This window comes from Lytechinus variegatus, chromosome 6 (assembly GCF_018143015.1).
Source record: "Lytechinus variegatus isolate NC3 chromosome 6, Lvar_3.0, whole genome shotgun sequence".
Classification (NCBI taxonomy): domain Eukaryota; kingdom Metazoa; phylum Echinodermata; class Echinoidea; order Temnopleuroida; family Toxopneustidae; genus Lytechinus; species Lytechinus variegatus.
The window spans coordinates 37,732,354-37,753,017 of record NC_054745.1 but is presented as its reverse complement, the minus strand read 5'-3'; the positions used below and the strand labels follow the sequence as shown (position 1 = coordinate 37,753,017).

Here is a 20,664-nt window from a genome sequence, read left to right as displayed (position 1 = left end):
AAAGCTGCATGGCTTGGTGTATACATGTATATATTGAAGATTGACAAAAGACCTCACTATAGTAGGCCACGTCTGCTTGAACCATTCAGTTTTTGGTCAAGACCTGCTTTTTTCTAGTTGGGAATTGTGAAAGCTGGAAACTCTGAAAAATTGTTTTCAGAGAGGAATTTTGTTTATCACTTTTGAAATTTTTAACTGTAAAGTATTGTATGTATATTGAATTGCAGATCCAATGGGATTCAGTTCTTAGCAGTCCCAGCCTAGTCAGAAGTACAAAGTCAAATACCATTTGCACATCACCAAGAGGTACAATCTGATGAGTAACAGGATATCTGATCTTAAAGCTTGCCAGGTATGCTTGTTTTCATAAAAATATAAAAAACCTATTTTTTCTCAATCATGTTATCCCATAAAGTAAAGCTCCATGATATTCTTTTGGATTCAAATGCACCAGTATTTCCATTATCATCAATGCATACTTATTGTCCAAGTCTCTTAGCTATATTAATCATACATAAAATCACTTTAAAACTCAGTTACTCTGAAGACAAATAAAAAAGGACAAAATATTTAGATTAATCTTTCGATATATACCGGTATTTGAATGGGTTTTCACACTTAATAAAAAAAAGTTATATGAATAATGATCTATAATAGTGATCTATGATTTTTATCTGGCAACATAAGTTACTACATGTGCATTTTCTAAATAATATTGCATGGAAGAGTAGGGGCTCATAAAAAGTTTAAAACTTCTAAATAAACTGGACTAGGTGAGTAAGAATAATTCATATCAGCAGCTCATTTTGTTCCTTTCTCTTTGTTTACTATGCAGGTTTCACAAGCTGTTTGATTATCACCAGGGCAGATCAAGAAGAAATATGAAGGCAGGTTCATAACAAGCAGTTTCTTCATTGCAATTACAGATTTAAAAACTTGAATGAATTTAAATAAATGTGTCAATACATATTGAATGCTGCTTAAACTACACATCTGTTGAAAAAAAAATTAATTGGAGTATAGATATTTAGGTCCATAGGTTTCACACAAGATTAAAATATTTTTCCAACACTTATCCCCCCCCCCCCCTTATTAATGTTCTAATCATCTACATGTAGTACTTATAGTAGTGAAAGCACTTTGAATAATATTAGTAGTTTGAAAGGGATAGGTTGTATTCTGGTAATCTAAACAATGCAGAATGGGCCTTTACTGAGGTCTGGGCTATGTAACATACATGCCTACAGACATATAAAAGGTGATAAGAAATAATGGATTTTCATTGAAAAAAATGTGCATAATAAAAAAAACAATGTGACAGAACAAAGGGCGAAGAAATCACTCTCAGTCCTGGACCCCAAATCATTAAAGGGGAAGCTCACCCTGAAGAAAACTTTGTTGTAAAAATAGCAGAAAAATTAGTAAAAAATATTGGTGAAGGTTTCAGGAAAATCCGTTAAAAAGTAAGAAAGTTATTAGAGTTCAAAGTTTTAGATTTGTGACGTCATAGACGAACAGCTGCCCCATTAGTTATGTAATATAACATGCATGAATTTCAAATTTTGTATGGTTCCTGATGACTTAATTTTGTTTTCTATTCATGATCGGGTATGAAATGATTTGTCTATTGATACACAAAAGGTAGAGTGAAAACCATTTTCAATTTTCTGAGAAAATGACATTTGATTTTTTACCATTCGCTATGTATGAATGCTGCTCGCATATGAAGTCACAAATCAAATAATTGAAATTCTAATAACTTTTTAATTATTTGATGAATTTTTCTCAAACCTTTGGCAATATTTTTTATGATTTTTTCTGCTATTTTTACAATAAACTTTTTGTCAGGGTAAACTTCCCCTTTAAGACTAACCACTATTCTAACTTTGAAATTCTGGTAATTACTATCCGGGAAATATTAAAGCAACAGATCAAAATTGGGGTTCCCATGCTAGTTGCTAGTTACATTTGGGGCCAATTTACCATAATTGAAGTCCTATGAAACAAGAACCTCTATGTATTGCTGGACATTAAGCTGTTGAATTCATTTTCTGGGGAAGTGAAAAGTTGCACTATTTTTTTTTTCGTTTTTAATCTCTTTGTTTTTGTAACACTGTATTGTCGATGTCCCATGATGAACTAGATTAGCTCTGCAAATAAAAGAATTTGTTGGAAATAGAACACAGCTCTAGAAGCACTTCACAACAATAGACAATATGCAACTTTATTACTGATTTTCTAATGTGCAGATTTGGGAAGGCACTCTTTAGAGAAATGTGGCAATGTGCTCCCCTTTTTTATGAAGTGTCCCCGATTAGATTAGCATGCTATTTCTTGTCAGCAAATGATGAAAAAATTATTTGATATTTGAGTAACTGACTTTGAGAGGTATATCGATAATCTTTTTATTAATGGCATCCTTGATGCCCCCCTTATGTTGACTATGTAAGGCTTATCAATAACTATGTAAGTGAATATATGTACTTATTTTTTTCAATTTTTTTCTCTAGATTTTACCAAAAAAATACATCCCCTCTCTTGTAATATCCTTGCAATTTCTGTTGCACTCATTATAGGCATTTTGCTGATGTAATTTGATGCTTTGGTGCAAAAAAAGAGAAAAAAATATTTTCATCATGTATTCATAAATGTATTAATTAATAAACATTTTAATTGAAATATTACTTTCTAATCTTGATATTTGTGATTTAATTAATCCACCAATCTATATTCCGTGAAAGATATGTGATGATGATGTTATTGCTACCAAACTGTGTTGTGATGAAATGGCACTGAAGATTACTTCTATATGACTGGAATATGATGGTGCTACTGATTGATTGATTGATTCTGTATGTCGGGTATCCATGGGTATAATACTAGTACAACAGGTATTTAGTATCAAAATAACATGCGTGGCAAGATAGCCCACAAAAGCCATTACAACATGGCATACTGTGACATTCAGGTGCAGCCGAATTAAAGACATGAATGAGTTTGATTTAAAAGTGGGATAGAAATTAAAATGAAATGAGAATAATTGTTTGCTCGCATGATTATGTGGAATGTGTGTGTGTGGAAGAGAGAGAGGGGGGGGGGGTGGAATCGATAGAGAAATATAGGGGTGGGCAGGTACAAAATTTTTATTTTATTTGGAAGTGACCTTTAAGATAGCCTTCATGAGAGCAAATACATGGGGGGGGGGGTACTGGGCTCTCTTTTGCTCCCATCCCAAACTCAGACTTAAAAAAAAAATCTTCATAAGATTTGCACCAGATTGTTCATTTCACTTTCAAAATAAAGACAAAATGACCTGATTGCTCTCTTGCCCAGATTTTTTTCATCATTCTAAGTATTTATCCCACCCCCAAAAATAATAAACAAATATTTGTGGCTATTCATGATATGTAATGAAAATAATGGGCATTGATAAACCTGGGGCCCGTTTCATATAGGACTTGCAACTGTTGTAACTTTGCCATTATGGCAACTACCATGGTTATCTTGATTATGATTGGCTGCTGAGCCCTGTTACCATGGTAGTTGCCATTATGGCAAAGTAACAACAGTTGCAAGTCCTTTGTGAAACGGGCCCCAGATGAATAGAGCAAGCAGATCCTTAAGTTCAAGCCTACTAATGAATCTCTTGTAAGCTTCCAAAATGTCTTCCAGGGAAATATCTAGCAAATAAATAAGTGAATTAATTGATGTAGTAATAATCACGAAAGAATTAAAAAATATGTAAACAAGAAAAGATGAATAAACAACTGAATACCTTGAGGGGGGTGAACGGGGGCCGGGAATGATCAATGACATGAATTTACCAAAGACGCAGCTCTATTAATACATTTCATATTCAATCACGTCGCGTATTATGCTAATTTGTGACAATTTGCTTATTTGCATATTTTTACGCTGTGCGCGCAGGCCAATTTATGACCACGCCTCTGTTTCGCTGGTGTGCCATGAAGTTGCGGTGTCCATAGCCTTGTACGCGAAAAATGGGAGCAGTGTGCACTTTTGACCTTCCAAAATTTCCCCATGTCTGACCGGATGCAGAAGCGGAGTTTCCACCCCCTGCGTGTAGTTATGTGCGTGTTCTGTGCATGGCGTGTATGCACGTTTTGTGTGTGGAGTGTTTCGTTGGGCTCGTGTAGGCGACGGGTCACGCTCAATTTTTCTCGGATTTAGCCTTCGTTCAAGGCGCAGTGGATTTCTGATATTTTTATTCGCTGCTAGGTTTCCTTTGCATTTTTTGTGCTTGCTCACTGCATGTTTTGGATCAGTCTGTCTTGTTTACTAGCTGTTGTGCTGGTTTTGTCTCCTTAGTGGAGTTTGGTATATATTATAGACTGGTTGTTTTGTTTTGTGGTCTGAGCATAGTTATATCTCAATGGCTGAGGATAGAGTGCAAAGTTTTGTTGATGGTCCCACACCGGAGCTGTTGGGGCAGTTGACTAAGGCTGAGTTAGTGGAAGCTGCTCGTCTTTTAGACATTTCGGTTCGTCCTTCACTTAGAAAGGATGAGATTAAGGACCGCATTTGTCAGTTTTTGGTCAAAACGGACATTTGGTCAACTCGTGCTGATTCTGAGGAGGAGGGGGACGATTCTGCGTCTTCTGATGGATCCCATGATTCTGCATTAGATCTAAAAACTCTGGAAGCACAGTTGAAATTGAAGGAGCTTGAACTTCGTACAAAAGAGGTTGAGCTACAGATGAAGAGCCTAGATTTGAAATCTAAGGAATTGGATGTGAGGAGTGGTGATTCCTCTGGCAAGTTTGATGCTTGTAAGTATGTTAGGTTGGTTCCTAAGTTTGATGAGAGTAAGGTAGAGGAGTTCTTTCAGCATTTTGAGAAGGTAGCTGTCAATTTAGGTAGGGAGAGATCTGTCTGGCCAACTTTGGTACAGAGTGTGCTCATCGGTAGGGCCCAGGAGGTTTATGCCTCATTGTCTGTGGAAGAGGGGGGTTGCTACGAGCAACTGAAGTCTTCTGTCTTGAGGGCTTACGAGTTAGTGCCTGAGGCACATAGGCAAGCATTTCGCAATACTAAAAAGGGCGAACGGGACACTTATGTGGACCTGGTTCGTAAGAAGGTTGTCCATTTTGAACGATGGTTGTCCTCAACTGGTGTTAATAGCTTTGAGAGTTTGAAGGAGCTTATGTTGAGTGAGGAGTTGAAACGTTCGGTTTCACATGAGTTAAGGCAGTACTTAGAGGAGCGTGACGTGATGAACGTTCAGAGGGCAGCAGTACTCTTGGATGAATATGTATTAACACATAAGGTAGTTGATAGGAGTAAACCTCAAGGGAAGGTTAATCAGTTTGTTGGTAAGAAAGATTCTTCATGGAAAGATGAGAGTCAAGGTAGTAACAATACTGTCAAGAGTGGTAATAGGCAAAAACCTGTTCCTGGTCCTTGTTATTACTGTAAGCAAGAAGGACATAGAATGTCTGAGTGTAGTAAACTGAAGAAAAAGAGAGAGAAAGAGGGGTTTGGTGAGAGGAAAGTAGTTCCTAATGCATTAGCTAGTGTCAAGAGGGAGAATAGAGCAGTATCTGTAGGGTACAAACCGTTTGTGACTGAAGGTTTTGTAAGTTTGTCAGGTAGTAGTGAGGAGGTTCCTATCCGTATTCTTCGGGATACTGGGGCCACCCAGACTCTTCTCTTAGCTAATGTTTTGCCTTTTTCTGAGGACTCGGCTGTTCATTCAGATGTGTTTGTAAGAGGGATAGGTGGTGTAATTCAGGTGCCTTTACATAGTGTGAATTTGAAGTCTGCTATTGTGTCGGGTCAGGTGGATGTTGGAGTTTCTCCTGCCTTACCGGTAGAAGGTGTGTCGTTGCTGTTAGGTAATGATCTTGCGGGTGATAAGGTTTTGCCACATCCAGTTAAATCAAACATTCCTGTGACTGATGAGGAAACTGAAAGTTTGGTAAAAGAGATGCCAGACGTGTTTTCCTCCTGTGTATTGACTAGGTCTATGGCTGCTAAGGAAAAACAGGAAAGAAAAATTCAGAGCAGGGTTTGAAAGAGACTAGTCCGGATACTGTTAATTTGGGAGATAGTTTTCTTGGTCATTTGGATGATAACAGTGTGTTCTGTCAAGTAGATAATAGCAAATCTGCTGAAGATGGTAGTGGAGTTAATCAGGATGGTGAATCTGATGTAGGACTTAATAGGTTGTCTTTGATCGATGCTCAAGGCAAAGATCCTGAGTTGGTTGGAAGTATCAATAGTGCTCTGTCTGAGGAGGAAGCTGTTAATGAAAGCACATGCTTTTACATGAAGGATGATATTCTCATGAGGAGATGGAGACCTCCAGATGCAAGTCTTGATGAAGATTGGAGGGTTATCCATCAGGTTGTGGTGCCTAAGGTCTTTCGTAGGCAGATTTTGAAAGTTTCACATGAAACTGATCTTGGTGGACACCTTGGTGTCAATAAGACTGTTAACAGAATTCTGAAACATTTCTTTTGGCCAGGGCTGCGGAGTGATGTTAGTGAATTTTGTAGGGCATGTCATGCGTGCCAAGTTGTTGGCAAACCCAACCAGAAGATTCCGCCGGCGCCATTACGGCCCATCCCGGCATTTGATGAGCCATTTTCAACAATTATTGTTGATTGTGTTGGTCCACTGCCTAAGACTAAGGCTGGACATGAGTATCTCTTGACTATGATGTGTGCAGCAACCAGATTTCCCGAGGCAGTGCCACTTCGTAGAATAACAGCTCAGAATGTTTGCAAAGCACTGGTGAAGTTCTTTTCGTTGGTAGGATTACCAAGGATTATTCAGAGTGATCAAGGCTCTAATTTCACTTCCAAGTTGTTCAGACAAGTAATGTCGCAGTTGGGAATTCGATGCGTGAATTCGATTGCCTATCATCCTGAGAGCCAAGGGGCATTGGAAAGGTTTCATCAAACCTTGAAGAACATGATGAGAACTTATTGCTTTCAGTGTGAGAAAGAGTGGGACGAGGGACTACCCTTACTCTTGTTTGCAGTTCGGGAGTCTGTGCAAGACTCATTAGGATTTAGTCCATTTGACTTGGTATTTGGCCACACTGTTCGTGGGCCTTTATTGGTGTTGAAAGAGAAGATGCTTGAATCGGATGAGAAGTGTGGATTACTAGATTATGTATCTCGGTTCCGAGAAAGGTTGTCTTATTCAAGAGAACTTGCTATGCAGCACATGAAGACTGCTCAGGCAGACATGAAGAAAGTGTTTGATCGCAAAGCTAGGGAGAGAAGCTTTGATCCCGGTTCTAAGGTGTTAGTGCTCTTGCCAATTCCAGGTAATTGTTTGCAGGCTCGGTACTCTGGTCCATACGTTGTGGAGGAGAAAGTGAGTGAGGTGAACTATGTAATTCGCACTCCGGATAAGAGAAAACAGAAACGTCTTTGTCACATTAACATGTTGAAAGAGTATGTAGAGAGCAGTGAGGATTGCAAAGCGAAGTCGGTTGCGAGTGTTGGTGTTGCTTGTGGTAGGAGTGATACTGTTGACGTACAACAGGAAGTTGGTCTTTCCTTGCCTGAAGTTAAGCTTGAGAATTCAGAAGTTCTGGAGAATCTTGGTGAAAGGTTGAATTATCTTCCAGTGAGTGAGAGAGAGTCGTTGCAGGAGTTGATTTCCGAATACAGTCATTTGTTTGGTGATGTTCCCAGTAGAACCACTCTCGTAGAACATGTTGTTGATGTCGGGGAGTGTAACCCAATTAAGCAACATCCGTATAGGTTGAATCCGTCAAAGTTGGAAATTCTCAGGAAGGAAGTTAACTACATGATTGTCAATGACATTATTGAGCCAAGTAGTAGTCAGTGGAGTTTTCCTTGTGTATTAGTACCAAAGAAGGATGGTAGTTATAGATTCTGTACAGACTATAGGTTGTTGAATTCCAAGTCCAAATCAGACTCGTACCCCATACCTCGCATTGACGACCTGATTGACAAAATGGAAGTGCCATGCAAGTTTGTGTCGAAACTAGATCTCTTAAAAGGATACTGGCAAGTGCCCCTGTCACCAAGGGCACGAGAGCTGTCCGCTTTCGTTACACCAGATGGTCTCTACCAATATAAAGTCATGCCGTTCGGAATGAAGAACAGCCCTGCCACTTTCCAACGGTTGATGAATGCAGTGATTGCTGGTCTTGAAGGATGTCAGGCATACCTTGATGACATTGTGATATACAGCGAGACCTGGGCAGAACATCTTCATCTCCTGAAGTCCCTCTTCGATCGCCTCTCTGAGGCAAATTTGACAGTGAATCTGAAGAAGTCGGACTTCGTACGTGCACAGGTGGTATCCCTCGGCCACATTGTTGGGCTTGGGACTGTACGCCCGATCAGTGCTAAGGTAGGAGCCATTGTGGACTTCCCGGTTCCAGAGGATAAGCGAGCCCTACGACGCTTTCTGGGGATGTCTGGATTCTATCGGAAATTCTGCAAGAACTTTGCTTCTGTTTCTGCACCTCTGACGAACCTGCTGAAGAAGGATGTGCCATATACTTGGACACCGTCATGCCAGATCGCTTTTGAACGCCTGAAGGCAACTCTTGCTAGTGAGCCTGTTTTGGCAGCACCGGACTTCAGCAAGACGTTCGTGCTGGAAGTTGATGCTAGCGGTCTTGGAGTCGGAGGGGTTCTTCTTCAAAAAGATCGTGATGGGATAGAGCGACCAGTGTGCTACATGTCAAAAAAACTAAATAGCCATCAAGCTAGGTATAGCACTATTGAGAAGGAGACGCTCGCACTGATTATTGGCCTTCAACAATTTGATGTTTACATATCGAACAATCCATTGGTGGTCAGAACAGACCACAATCCCTTGACCTTCCTCAACAGAATGAAGAACAAGAACGCTAGGCTGATGAGGTGGTCCTTGATGCTTCAGGAATACAATCTTACCATTGAACACATATACCCGGAAAGGACAATGTGATCGCAGATACCTTGTCTCGTGGATTTGCCGAGTAATATTCTATTTGAACCTAAACTGAGTAATAGTGAATTTGAATCCAACGGATGTACTGGATCTTGATATTGATAATGATGAATCGGAACTTTGACAGATATACTTCAATTTTAAGTGATCTTGGAAACTGGAAGTTGAACAATCACAAGCCGAACACTACTGAAGTGCCAACTGATACCTCATCAAAATGAACCCAAAGTGAACTTTAACTTCCATCATTTATCTTATTTTTGCAAACTGTTTGTTATTTTGTATCAAGATATACATGTACATTTATGCTCAGTCTTTGTCACTGGGGGCTTGTAAGCTTTTTGGATACAAAAATTAAAACAAAACACAACGAAATTGTACCCAAAATAAGTAATTGGGGTTGCGTTTTTATGGCATTGATTTTCTTCAGAAAGTATATAGTTTCAGGTTTTAACCTATCTTATATTGGTTGTGTTTTAACCCTAAAAAGACTGGGGGGCTGATTCAGCCCCCCCCCCCTCGACATTTTTCGCGATAAATCCGCCACGCAAAATTTTTTGAACGCGTCGCTCACTGACTTTTTACTTTCAAGTCTCGCGCAACTTTTGAGACCAAAATCGTGACCCCCAGGTACGCGGTTCGGAAATTACGCAACATTTCGTAAGTGCATGCAGACCCAAAATTACTCAAAAACGTGAATTTGTGTACAAATCCAATGCAAATAGTGTTTTTAGCCAAAATACATAAATGTATCATTATTTTTCCTTTTACTGCTTAAAATCAATTAATTTTATTTTTTTTATGTTCCAAATAAAGTCCCCGACAATTTCCAACGAAAAAACAATAAAAATCAAAAAGTCGAAAAACAAAGAAATACATAAGAAATTTAGAAAACAATAGAATACATAAGAAAATAAATGTGATGTTGAAATTTTTTTAAAATAAATTTGATCAGATGCCTATCTAGAGTATGTGAAACAAAAATTAGCATTTCAGGGGCATTATTTCATTAATTAAAGCAAACTTATGATTTTACGCATAAATTAGCATAATTAATGAAACATGAGATTTTTTTCAGAATTTAAGTTATAGTTTTGTAGATAATGCCATGGGTAACGCGTGTGCCAATTTTCGTCGCGATCGCGCGATCGACGGTCGAGATCATAAGGGGGGCTGAATCAGCCCCCCCCCCCCCCCAGTCTTCTTAGGCGTCGAAATAGCCCAGTCTATTTAGGGTTAATTAGTGAGTTAAAAAAAAATTGTGTGACAAAAATGAATGAGCATGATGTACAACTGTATTGCATTTTTCATACAATGGTATTTTTACTTGTCGTTGTTGGTGGTTTTTGAGGATTCTCAAATTCAAAACAAAAACCCTCATTTGGATGTTAAAGTATATTTTACTCAATCACTCAGTGAGTACATGGTTCATGTATTTGATTATTTGGATATTAACGTTCTCAAAAGGAATGTTCTATTTAAACACAATATTGAGCGTATTCTAAACCAAGATATTGATATCACAAAGAGTTTAACGAATGCACGCACAAAAGGCTTTAGCATCAAAATTTTCATAAGTCTGGAACTTTTATTCCTCAATAACCACATTTACTATTGATTATGTACTATTTTGTCACGAAAGTTCTGTTATAACTTTCGTTCTTAAAGGGTGGAGGTGTGACGCACCCAAGTCTGAATGTAGACTAGCAGTAATAAAAAGGTTCGCGGCTAGAGATCAAATACACAAACACGGCTTCCCTGTCTTTAAAAGATGTGTCATCGATTGTGAGGATTTGGGGTGACTTAGGAGTTGGAGAAGTTGAGGTTGTTGTGTGCTGAGATGTAGAGTTGGTCCTGGCCACGTAACATAAGGGTTCGTGAACGAATTGATTTTAAGATCCTCTTGCTTACTTTCCAATGTTTGATAGAATCAGCTCCAATCTTCAACAGTTAATATCACAATACCAACCCATCTTGCGCTCATGCAAAAAATAACTCTTAGAAGTTCCTGCCATCAACACCCAGTCTTATGGTTACCGATCTTTTGTTCAGCATCCCCTCAACTTTGGAACAACCTACCTCAGAGCATAAAACAAGCAGACTCAACTGACAAATTCAAATCTATGTTAAAAAACTCACATTCTCGTTAAATAGATCGTCCTTGGCATATACGCAGCTTCAACTGTCAACATGTATAATTTAATTTTAGCTGAAATGTTTGTCTTCCTATTTATTTTCCTTAAGCCTTTAAAGACATTCTTTGTGATAAGAGCTATATAAATGATGTTAATTATTATTTATTGTTGTTTACAAAGAAAGTTTTGCCTATTTCCAATGGATTTCCATAGAGTTACAAGCCAGTTCGTAGTTCCTTTCTACGCGTGATTAAAAGTTTCTACGCATGATCAGAAGAAGGTAATTTGTACTAAAGTGACATGGTGGTGTACAATCTAATGAGATAAGCACCAACTTTGATGTCTTGACTATTCATATATTCTTTTGAATTGTGGTTTTCATTTATATCCATAAAAACAATGCGTCCACGAACGACTGATATTTCACAGTTGGCCAAGTACATTGTACATTTACCAAGTACATGATGTGATATGCATTCAAAGTAGGAATGCAACAAATACCTTCATATAGTGTTCATTGGTATGCTATTCTAGTCACCTGGTCAATTCAATTTCTTCATCCTGCTTTGTAATTGCAAGGCAAGCTTACGTGATATCTTGCTTTGAAATCTGCCTCTCATAATGATAGAAATGAAAGGTCATTTGGCCAAAATTGTTCATGAAGTAACTACGAACCGGTCTATTCATAATACATCATTGGGCTTTGACATAGCGTATATCCAGCATCAACTATGACAAAGAAATGAATGGGCACAAGCAAATAGGGTCACTATTGTCCCCAGACAATTGGTACCATGAAATGCTTTAGCCCTCCTCACAATCTATGCTCGAACCCGGTGCCTCACTGGTGGAAAATTCAAAATGGAAATTTGTTCGATTTTTCAAAATAGAAAGTCCCTAAAATCAACCCCGGTTCTCTTTCTGCAAACGTGCTATCTTCTTGGAACGATCAAAGCCATTGGTGTCTGTTTACCTGACATGGAACGGAATTTAAATCTTAACCGAACCAGTGCTGGACTGGCACTTGGGTTATTTGATGCCTTAGCATTCGGCCCCGGTAAGCATATTTGAATTTAAAAAAACTAACAACTTGCAGTTTCCTGTGTGTGGGAACAACAGAGTATCGCAGTGAGACAATGTTCTGACGCCTTATCTAGAAGTTTAGAAGACATTTCCAGTCGATGCTCCCATAGACGGTGAATTTTCATAAAAATGTATAGGCCTATGGTACCCAGTTGCAGATCCAAGGGGGCACCTCCGGTCCGTGTTCCCTTTTGGAAGAGAAGGGGGAGGAGAATAAAAAGAACAAAAAGGGCCGCGGGAAGGGATCGAGAAAATGAAAGAAAAGTGAGGGGAAGAAAAAAAAAGGTGCCCCCGTCTGGGATTTCCTAGATCTGTCCCCGAAGGTACCGGCAGAGGTCGAGAGGATGAGGAGACATATTAGGATAGGATAGGGACACTTCACACCAGTGTGAGTTGGTCGAGAGCAGGATGAAGTCAGGGTAAATTGGCGTACCTTGAGTCACGACAATGGTGGCACCAGCAAAAAAAGAAAAATGAGTCACTTGGTGAGCACGATCAGTTGAAACGGTATACTGACCTAATTGAGACATTTTAAGGACAGTGTCATTGAACGGATATATATGTCACTGATCATATAAAGTGTGCGCGGGCTGACTTTTTTTATCTATTCATTTTTTTATATTCGGACATAAAAGGGACTTTATAAGCAACTTTTTTAATCATTATACCTACCTGTCTCGCTAAACAAACAATGCCAGCGCACAGCGCCAGCTGAAATTTGTGTATATATTGACCCTAAAGGACATTTTCAGGACTTTATTTTAGGAATACACTAAAAGGTTATCTAATTTCGTTAGAATTATATTAATCTAAACACATGAAGCACTTGTAGTCATGATCAACATACGCATCTCACTAAAAGGATATTGCGAGCGGGAAGCGCGAGCTGAAAAGTTAGGAAATTCACTCCTGAAGAGGGACATCTTAAGGCATTGTTTCTAGGAATTCACGAAGACGATACGTATATTTCACTAACCAAATGGTGCGAGCGCGAGGCGCGCGCTGAAATTTTGTATATATTGACCCAAACAGGGATATTTTAAGGAATATTTTCTACAGGAATCCATTGAGAGTACACATATCTTACCATAGTCATCTAAGGCAAGAGCAAAGTGCATGCTGATTCTGTTAGAAATGCATCTAAAGACATGAAGCATTTTTGTAGCCATTGTTATCATGATTATCTGACACGTCTCTCTAACCAGACCTGAATAGGGGCAATCTAAGGCTTCTTTGCAGGAATTCACGAAGACCATGCGTATTTCAATAACCATATGATGCGAGCGCGAAACGCAAACTCAAAATTTTTGAAATTCAGATCAGAAAAATTGACATCTCACAAATCCTCTAATGCGAAAGTAAGCAGGACAGGAAATGTTTCATATCAAGACCTTAAAATGGGACAATCATTTTAAGTAGTCATTAAACAGTATAATTCGAAGTGCGATTAAATATATTTCGTGTAAGGCTTGAAAACGGGAGGTTTTAGTACAACAGGATTATATATCTCGTTAAATAGGCATTGTGAGCACCAGGAACAATGAAGACATAGGCCCTGATCAAATTATGTTTCATAAAAAATTATGATTTGGTTTTAATGTAACAAAACATAATTATAATGTAATATAACATTATAATCAATAATTTCTTTTTTCCCACTACGTCTCTCTCTCTCCCTTTCTCCCTATCCCCCCTTTTTTGCCAGCCGAATGGTGGAGTGGGGGGGGGGGGACATGTGCCAACCCTATGCCCCTTCCCCGTAGTTACGCCACTGTCAAGGTATGCCGATAGGGCAGGACGACCTTGAAGGTAAAGTCCACCCCAGAAAAATGTTGATTTGAATAAATAGAGTAAATTCAAACAAGTACAACGCAGAAAATTTCAACAAAATCTGATGTAAAATAAGAAAGTTGTGACATTTTAAACGTGTTTTTCACAAAACAGTGTTATATGCACAACTCAGTGTTAGTCTACAACTGTAGACCCACATCTGCAGTGTGTGTATCACAGCTGATTCAATGAGTCTGCATAGCAGACTAGGTCTACTGGACCTGAAAAAATAGCTCGCTTCGCTCGCCCTTTCAGATCCCACTTCAAGAGCCATTCAGAGTATGCATAGCAGACTAACTCAGTGTCATGCAAATGAGAGAGTCGATGATCTTCTCCCCTCACTGTTTCTTTTGTTTTTTATTGTTTGAATTATATTGAAAGTACGGAGTGGTGCATCGGCATGCTCATGAATATTTCACAGCAAGAAGCAAAAACTGGTATCCAAAAGGCCTCGCGACTGAGGTCACTCGATCTCGCATCCATGCACCCAGGTTTCCTAAAGGCCTGGTCACACCGCCCGAGCATTGTTGGAGGGGTCGTGGAGCGGTAGGGAGAGAGGGTCGAATTTCGCTCACAAAATTGGGGAAAAAATCGAGAAAAAAAAATCGAAATCGAAAATGGTGAACGGTAGCGAGCGGTGATGATTTTTTTTCTCTCCGCTCCACGACCGCTCCAACAACGCTCGGGCGGTGTGACCAGGCCTTAAGCTCCCTTCTTCGACCGCTAGTCTCGTTTCAGCGACCATTTCACCATGTTCACGAAGAATCTAGCAAAGCCATAAGGTTCGGTGGTGTCAGATACACGGGGGTCTACTCATATTCGGAAATGGTAGGAGTGCGTGGCACCAAGTTGTAAATCATACCCTTAAGAATGGAAATCACTTATGAGAGGAGGGGCTGGAATTTAACCCAATGAATACTGAATTTTGAAATTCATATTGACTATACTTAAATTTTGGTGTGGATCAGATGGTAGTTTCAAGCCCCCCCCCCCTCTCCCATCCCCCGGGTACTAAACCGCCTCCGACCCCAGGAGTCTTCGACCAAAAAATTATGGTGATATCATACCACTTGCGGTCTCTATTCTTGAATAATCGATGCCTCAGACCCCGACACGCAACACGGAGTTCATTAGCTCTCTTGCTGCTTCTGTGAAATCCGTGGTGTCAAGTAGTGAACACACATAGAGCTGATGTGATTCTCCAAACTGCCCCATTCAATGTTGAAACAATATTAGTTGAGCATCTTTTTTTTCTATGAGCAATACAACAACGAAATGCCGTGTTCTAGATCTTATGTATGCTGGACGGTGCAGTCTCATGTACAGTTGACAATAACACTGATGACCAACCGCCCACAAGGGTAACTAGAAGACCCTTATCGATTCCGATGACCACCCACCCCCCCCCCCCCTCAAAAAAAACAATAATGATGAAATTGTAAGGGCCCGGGGGGCACTCGACCAAAAAATTGGTAGGGGTGTGCCGCGGGCGAGACAAAAAACGGGGGCCCCGGAGCGGGCTTATTGTAAAAAGGAGGGTCCTCGGAACGGGCTTCGGAACTACAATTTTGTGAAAACGGGGGTCCTTGGAACGGATCGCCAGCAAGTGAGTACGTGCGTATGCACCCCTATGGAACGGGCAAGCGTGCATGATGCAGCTAGCGCGGCCTCCGCCGGGTGCGCTCGCACAGAGACGATGGTCGGACAGCGCTCGGCGGCCGCTTTTCACCAAAATCGCAGCAGATCAATGCGACCGGAACGGCGTAACGAAAAATATGCGAAGCTTTGGAGCGGATTTCTGTCTTACTTTTTTCTCGATAAGAAGAAAATGGTATGCCTTGGAGCGGCTTTCTTTGTTCTTTTTCTCAATAAGACAAAAATGCTATGCCTTGGAACGGAAATTTGAGTGTAAAAATGGGGGTCCCCTCCGCGGCACATACCCACTATGCATTATATACTGAGTGCCCCCCCCCCCCCCGGGTGTAAGGGGCGGAGAGAGAAAGGTGGGATGAAGTGCTTAAGATTGGGAATTTCACGGCAATCCTCAATTTTGCTTCCATCAACAGGCCCAGCTGTGACATACCTGTACCAGCGACTCAATGGAAACCAACGAAGATACCTGGTGATGGCAGGTGCAATCCTGGCAGCAGGAGGACTCCTTCTTGTATCAACGGTTACCAATTGCGTTGAGCTAGCTCTCTGCCTTTCAATTGCAGGTACGTTTATCGTGATCGGTGGTAGAGTAAGAGGGAAGATTGCTCATCATTAAAGCAATGGCAGTCCATATCGGGAAGAGTAGGAATACTTTGTTTTACATTTTGGGGAAACACAACGTCCCCAATTCAAAACTGTTGCCTCTTTGTTTGTTTTTGTCAAGAGTTTCCTTCTTCTACTACTACTTATTCTTCTGCTGCTGCTTCTTTCCTTCTCATCCTCCTTTTCCTTCTTCTTCTTCTTCTCCTCCTTCTTCGCGTACTTACTGGGATTTAAACCCGCAATCTTGTCAATGCAAATGGAGATATTGGCCCATTGCTACTTTGGCCACACTGGCGAGTTACTCGAGCTGATGCAAATTCGTTAATATTTTTTACTATTCGTGTTCATGAATACTCACGAACTAGCTGTAATCTCTTTTACGAAATAACTCTCTTCTGACACTACCAAGAAAAGGTAGGATCAAAATAACTCTTCGGTCTCGTTTTAACTTGCATTCGGGAACTTTGTAGAAAATTAAGTAGGAAATATAGAAGTATTTTTTTATGTGTGTGCATTCTTTTATTTTCGCTTCAGGAATGGGTTCAAACATCATTTCAATTAGTATGGTGATAACCTTGAGTAGCCAGTCTGGCGATGCCTTTGGAGTCTTCTACGGCATTGGCAAATCAGGATATGCCTTCGGAATGGCCCTCGTGCCACTACTTGCTGATTACCTGATGGGTATCTACGGCTGGAGAGGGTCCTTACTGATCATCGGAGGCATCATGGCAAATCTGATACCTTTGGCCTTGATGGTAGACTTCGAGGAAGTGGAGGACGAAATGGTTGGTCATAGAATCCCACATAGTCCTGATCGGATGACGGAAGAGCTCTTGGGTACGATCGACGAGGAATCAACGTGTGGGGATTCAAGTAAGCAGACAGTATTGCTTCATCAATTGGGCAAGTCTGCACTAGCAAGATCCATTTACACCAACGTTAGGTCAAGCTCTGATAACATTCGAGATGAAAGTACAGCAAGCAACGCGCAGGAAGATATCAACGAAGAGACACACGGGGAAACATCTTTGATGCTAGAATCCCGTTCGCGGCGACACATTAAGAAAACGGGTGATAAGCCGTGGTCAGGTTTACCCATCATCGGTCGAATAGACGGTTCCAAACTGTACGTCGATGGTTGCCAAATCTTTACCAACTCCATTTACAATCAGGATCGTTGGATGATCCTTCTTATGCTAGTTACTCTGGTATATGCTACAATGAACGGTGGTTGGTACTCCTTCCTTATCCCACGCGCGGTCGCTCTCGGCATCCCTACTTCAAAGGCTTTGTGTGTCGCTTACTCAGCAGCAACCGCTGCTTTTATCGGGCGCTGCTTCAGCGGGGTGATTTTGAAGTATATACCCATACCAGGGCGGTCCTCGTTTATTTTCCTGACTTTCCTCAACATAGCGTCACTACTTGTGGATATTTCTGGCTCTAATTTTGCGGTAACGGTCGTGACTTCTTTTATTACGTCACTGACGATTGCCGAGCGGAACATCCTGGTATTGGTCATTTGCAAGGACCGAGCCCCTCTCTCCGAGTTTCCGGTCATACTGGCGTCTTCCGAGATTGCATTTGGTGTTGGAGCCTTTCTGGGATCTTCCTTAACTGGTAAGACTTCCTGTCCCTTGTACGTCCTGTTATGAACTACATTTATAAGAAAATGTACTCCTTCCCACATATGTATACACACACACGCCCACACAAAAATTATACACCCACACGGGCGCAAACACACACACAAACGTGACCCTATTACCTATACCATAATTAAACACCATTAACAAAATCACTTTTATCAGGGTAATTTTGCGCGTTGTTGTTGTTTTTGGGGCTTTGTTTTGTGTGTGTGTGTTTTTATTTTTACATTATATCGCCATTTTCAAATAGCAGCATAAAATTAAATACATCATTCTGCACGATGCACTATTGCAGTGACGTCATCTACAATTCCACAATCAAACCGGGGGGGGGGGCAGTCAAATGTGTTGATGTACACATGCGTGCATTGACCAAATTATTTCCAAACACCCCCCCCCCCCACGAGTTTTTCACCGTGTGCAAGATGTTTCCCTAAACAACTTTTTCGCGGGATTTATTTACACTTTTTGGTCCCCAAACAAGTTTTCTCCAGAAGTACGCCCCCTAAACAAGTTTTGTCTCGGGCCCGAACACTTTTCAGAAACGAGGGGGAAAAAACCCCGAGGAAAAGATTGGGGAAAAACATAGGGCCTCCCCTTAAATCTTTCGGCTTGTCTTAATTTTTTTTAGAAAAAAACATACACTGAATACGCTTGACCACGCGATTAAACATTAACCAGTCTTTCAAAACCACCTATAAAAAATAGTGTTTTTGAAACCGTTAACGAGTGCACACGCGGCCTGCGTCCAAAACTGAAAAAAAAACCTTCAAACGCGCTTTTTTTTATCACACATGTCTGCAGCAGTATATTTGACTCCCCCCCTGGAACCAATCACTCACCGCTTAATCTGATGACATTGTCACATATATTTATGCATCATATACTGTTAGAAAATGTATCGTTAAAATAAAAGAAGTTCCTGCAGTAGAGTCTCGATAACACTTGTAATCTTACCAGATTGCGTAATCTTACAGGAAGTTAGTATTTGGTATATCAAATCTTACAAATTTCATTAAATAAACCCCCTTTTTGCCTTTTAAACAGACCTGTTGCAGAAACTGAAGAAAGAGTCCTGTTTTTATGATTTTGTTATTGCTTTCTGCAAAATCTTCTTTTTTCTGTAAAATCACGGGTTTTTTAACAGTGCATGTCACAGATTTAAAATGTTCTTTATCGTTCTTTACACAGGTTACGTGGCAGACGCAACAGGCTCTTTCAACGCTTCATTTATGTTCATCGCAGCGGTCGATACGATGGTTTTCTTACTCATCATTCCGTTGATAATCGCAGAGAGATAAGCATGGTATAACCATTGGCGGCGGAAGCAAAAAATTTTAGGAGGGGACAACCAACAATTTTTTGGAAAACCCCCCCCCCAAAAAAAAAAAAAAATAAGGATCTCAACCCACAAATTTTAGGGGGACGTAGGATAATAAATTGACAAGCAAAAAAAAAAAAAAAAAGTCATCAACAAAAAATTTAGGGGGGGGGGCCGTCCCCCCCCTCCTCCCCGCTTCCGCCGCCTATGGGTATAACTGCCTAAGTATTTAAAAATATTTGTCTAAATAAATAGAGTAAAATTCACAGAGCAAAATGCAGAAAATTTTATCAAAATCGGATAACAAATGACGAAGTTATTGAAGTTTAAACATTATCAATATTTTGGTGAAAACATTAATATGCACATCGTCATGAATATCCATTAGGTGTGCTGATGATGTCACATCCCCACTTTCCTATTTCATATGTTATTACATGAAATCATATATGTTTCATTTTTTCATACATGAAATCATATATGTTTCATTTTTTCATACATGTATAATTGATGTGTCTGTATTATGACGAAATAATTTGCGGCAACTTAACTAATGCACTTTAGTTTTAGTTATTGGTAGAAAATTTTCAAATAAACTTTATTTTCATATAATAAAGTATAAAAGAACAAGTGGGGATATACCTCATCAGCCCACCTAATGAATAGCCATAAAGACATGCCTAGAACTGCCTCACCGGAATAATACAAATCTTGAAAATTAAATAAGTTCGCTGTTTGTGATCCGATTTTGATCAAATTTTCTGCATTTTGCTTTGTGAATTTCACTCAATTTATTGAGATATGAATATTTCCAGCCAGGATCATCCCTTTAAATGAGTAGAATGTAAATCTATAGTACTTTTGTGTGTCTTTATAGTGAAACCTGCGCGATTCTGAATGAAATCTTTGAGTTTCCCCTTTCTCTCGTTTAGACGCTCTAAATTCTACACATTAATCGAATGGCAAACCTGAACTTTCGGTTTAACACTATACCCTACCCTAAACCTAACATAAAACCCTATTGCAACCCTAGCCCTACACTGAAAAAATGAAGTGCTTATCTAGCACTTACGGTGCTTGCACTACGAGTGCTGATTATCTAGTTTGAATTTGAATTAAACATTCAATATTCGAAGTGCAGTCACTATACAAGCACCGTAAGTGCTAAATTCATTTTTTTACAGTGTACATCTGAGACGGAGTTAAGCACGGAGCGAAATTGACCCAGGAGGAAATTCTGTAACAAGTCTACAATCACCTATTTAGATTGAATGGGTAGTAGCTTGACGCTGTTAATGCAGATTTGCTATTATGACATGTACAATGAGAATGGGCCTGGGACAGAACTAAGAAACCAAACTTATAAGGTTTCTTGGCCAACTCAGAGTTCCCGTGAGAACTTAACAAGGGGGATTAATCCCACCCCAACATCTTTTTTCAATAAACG

At 40.0% G+C, this 20,664-nt stretch overlaps 2 protein-coding genes across 2 annotated transcripts; both read left to right on the top strand.

The window, feature by feature from the left end:
* The first annotated feature begins 4,393 nt into the window (after positions 1–4,393).
* LOC121417796 lies at positions 4,394–8,081 on the top strand. The gene is made up of 3 exons (XM_041611533.1): positions 4,394–5,850; positions 6,099–7,973; positions 8,063–8,081. Exons 1-3 carry the CDS (start codon positions 4,394–4,396, stop codon positions 8,079–8,081), a joined length of 3,351 nt encoding a protein of 1,116 aa, XP_041467467.1.
* Positions 8,082–11,899: 3,818 nt separating this feature from the next.
* Positions 11,900–19,209, top strand: LOC121416626 (monocarboxylate transporter 5-like). Its single transcript, XM_041610108.1, has 4 exons — positions 11,900–12,138; positions 16,061–16,210; positions 16,785–17,867; positions 19,088–19,209. Exons 1-4 carry the CDS (start codon positions 11,943–11,945, stop codon positions 19,195–19,197), a joined length of 1,539 nt encoding a protein of 512 aa, XP_041466042.1. The 5' UTR covers positions 11,900–11,942; the 3' UTR covers positions 19,198–19,209.
* The last annotated feature ends 1,455 nt before the right edge of the window (positions 19,210–20,664 follow it).

Excerpts from the sequence above, each read along its gene's own strand:
- LOC121417796 (XM_041611533.1), top strand. The coding sequence starts at position 4,394 with ATGGCTGAGGATAGAGTGCAAAGTTTTGTTGATGGTCCCACACCGGAG. Across the intron at positions 5,851-6,098 it reads GTAGAAGGTGTGTCGTTGCT|TGTGTTCTGTCAAGTAGATA; the intron begins GTTAGGTAATGA and ends GGATGATAACAG.
- LOC121416626 (XM_041610108.1), top strand. The coding sequence starts at position 11,943 with ATGGAAATTTGTTCGATTTTTCAAAATAGAAAGTCCCTAAAATCAACC. Across the intron at positions 16,211-16,784 it reads TCTCTGCCTTTCAATTGCAG|GAATGGGTTCAAACATCATT; the intron begins GTACGTTTATCG and ends TTTTCGCTTCAG. Across the intron at positions 17,868-19,087 it reads TCTGGGATCTTCCTTAACTG|GTTACGTGGCAGACGCAACA; the intron begins GTAAGACTTCCT and ends TTCTTTACACAG.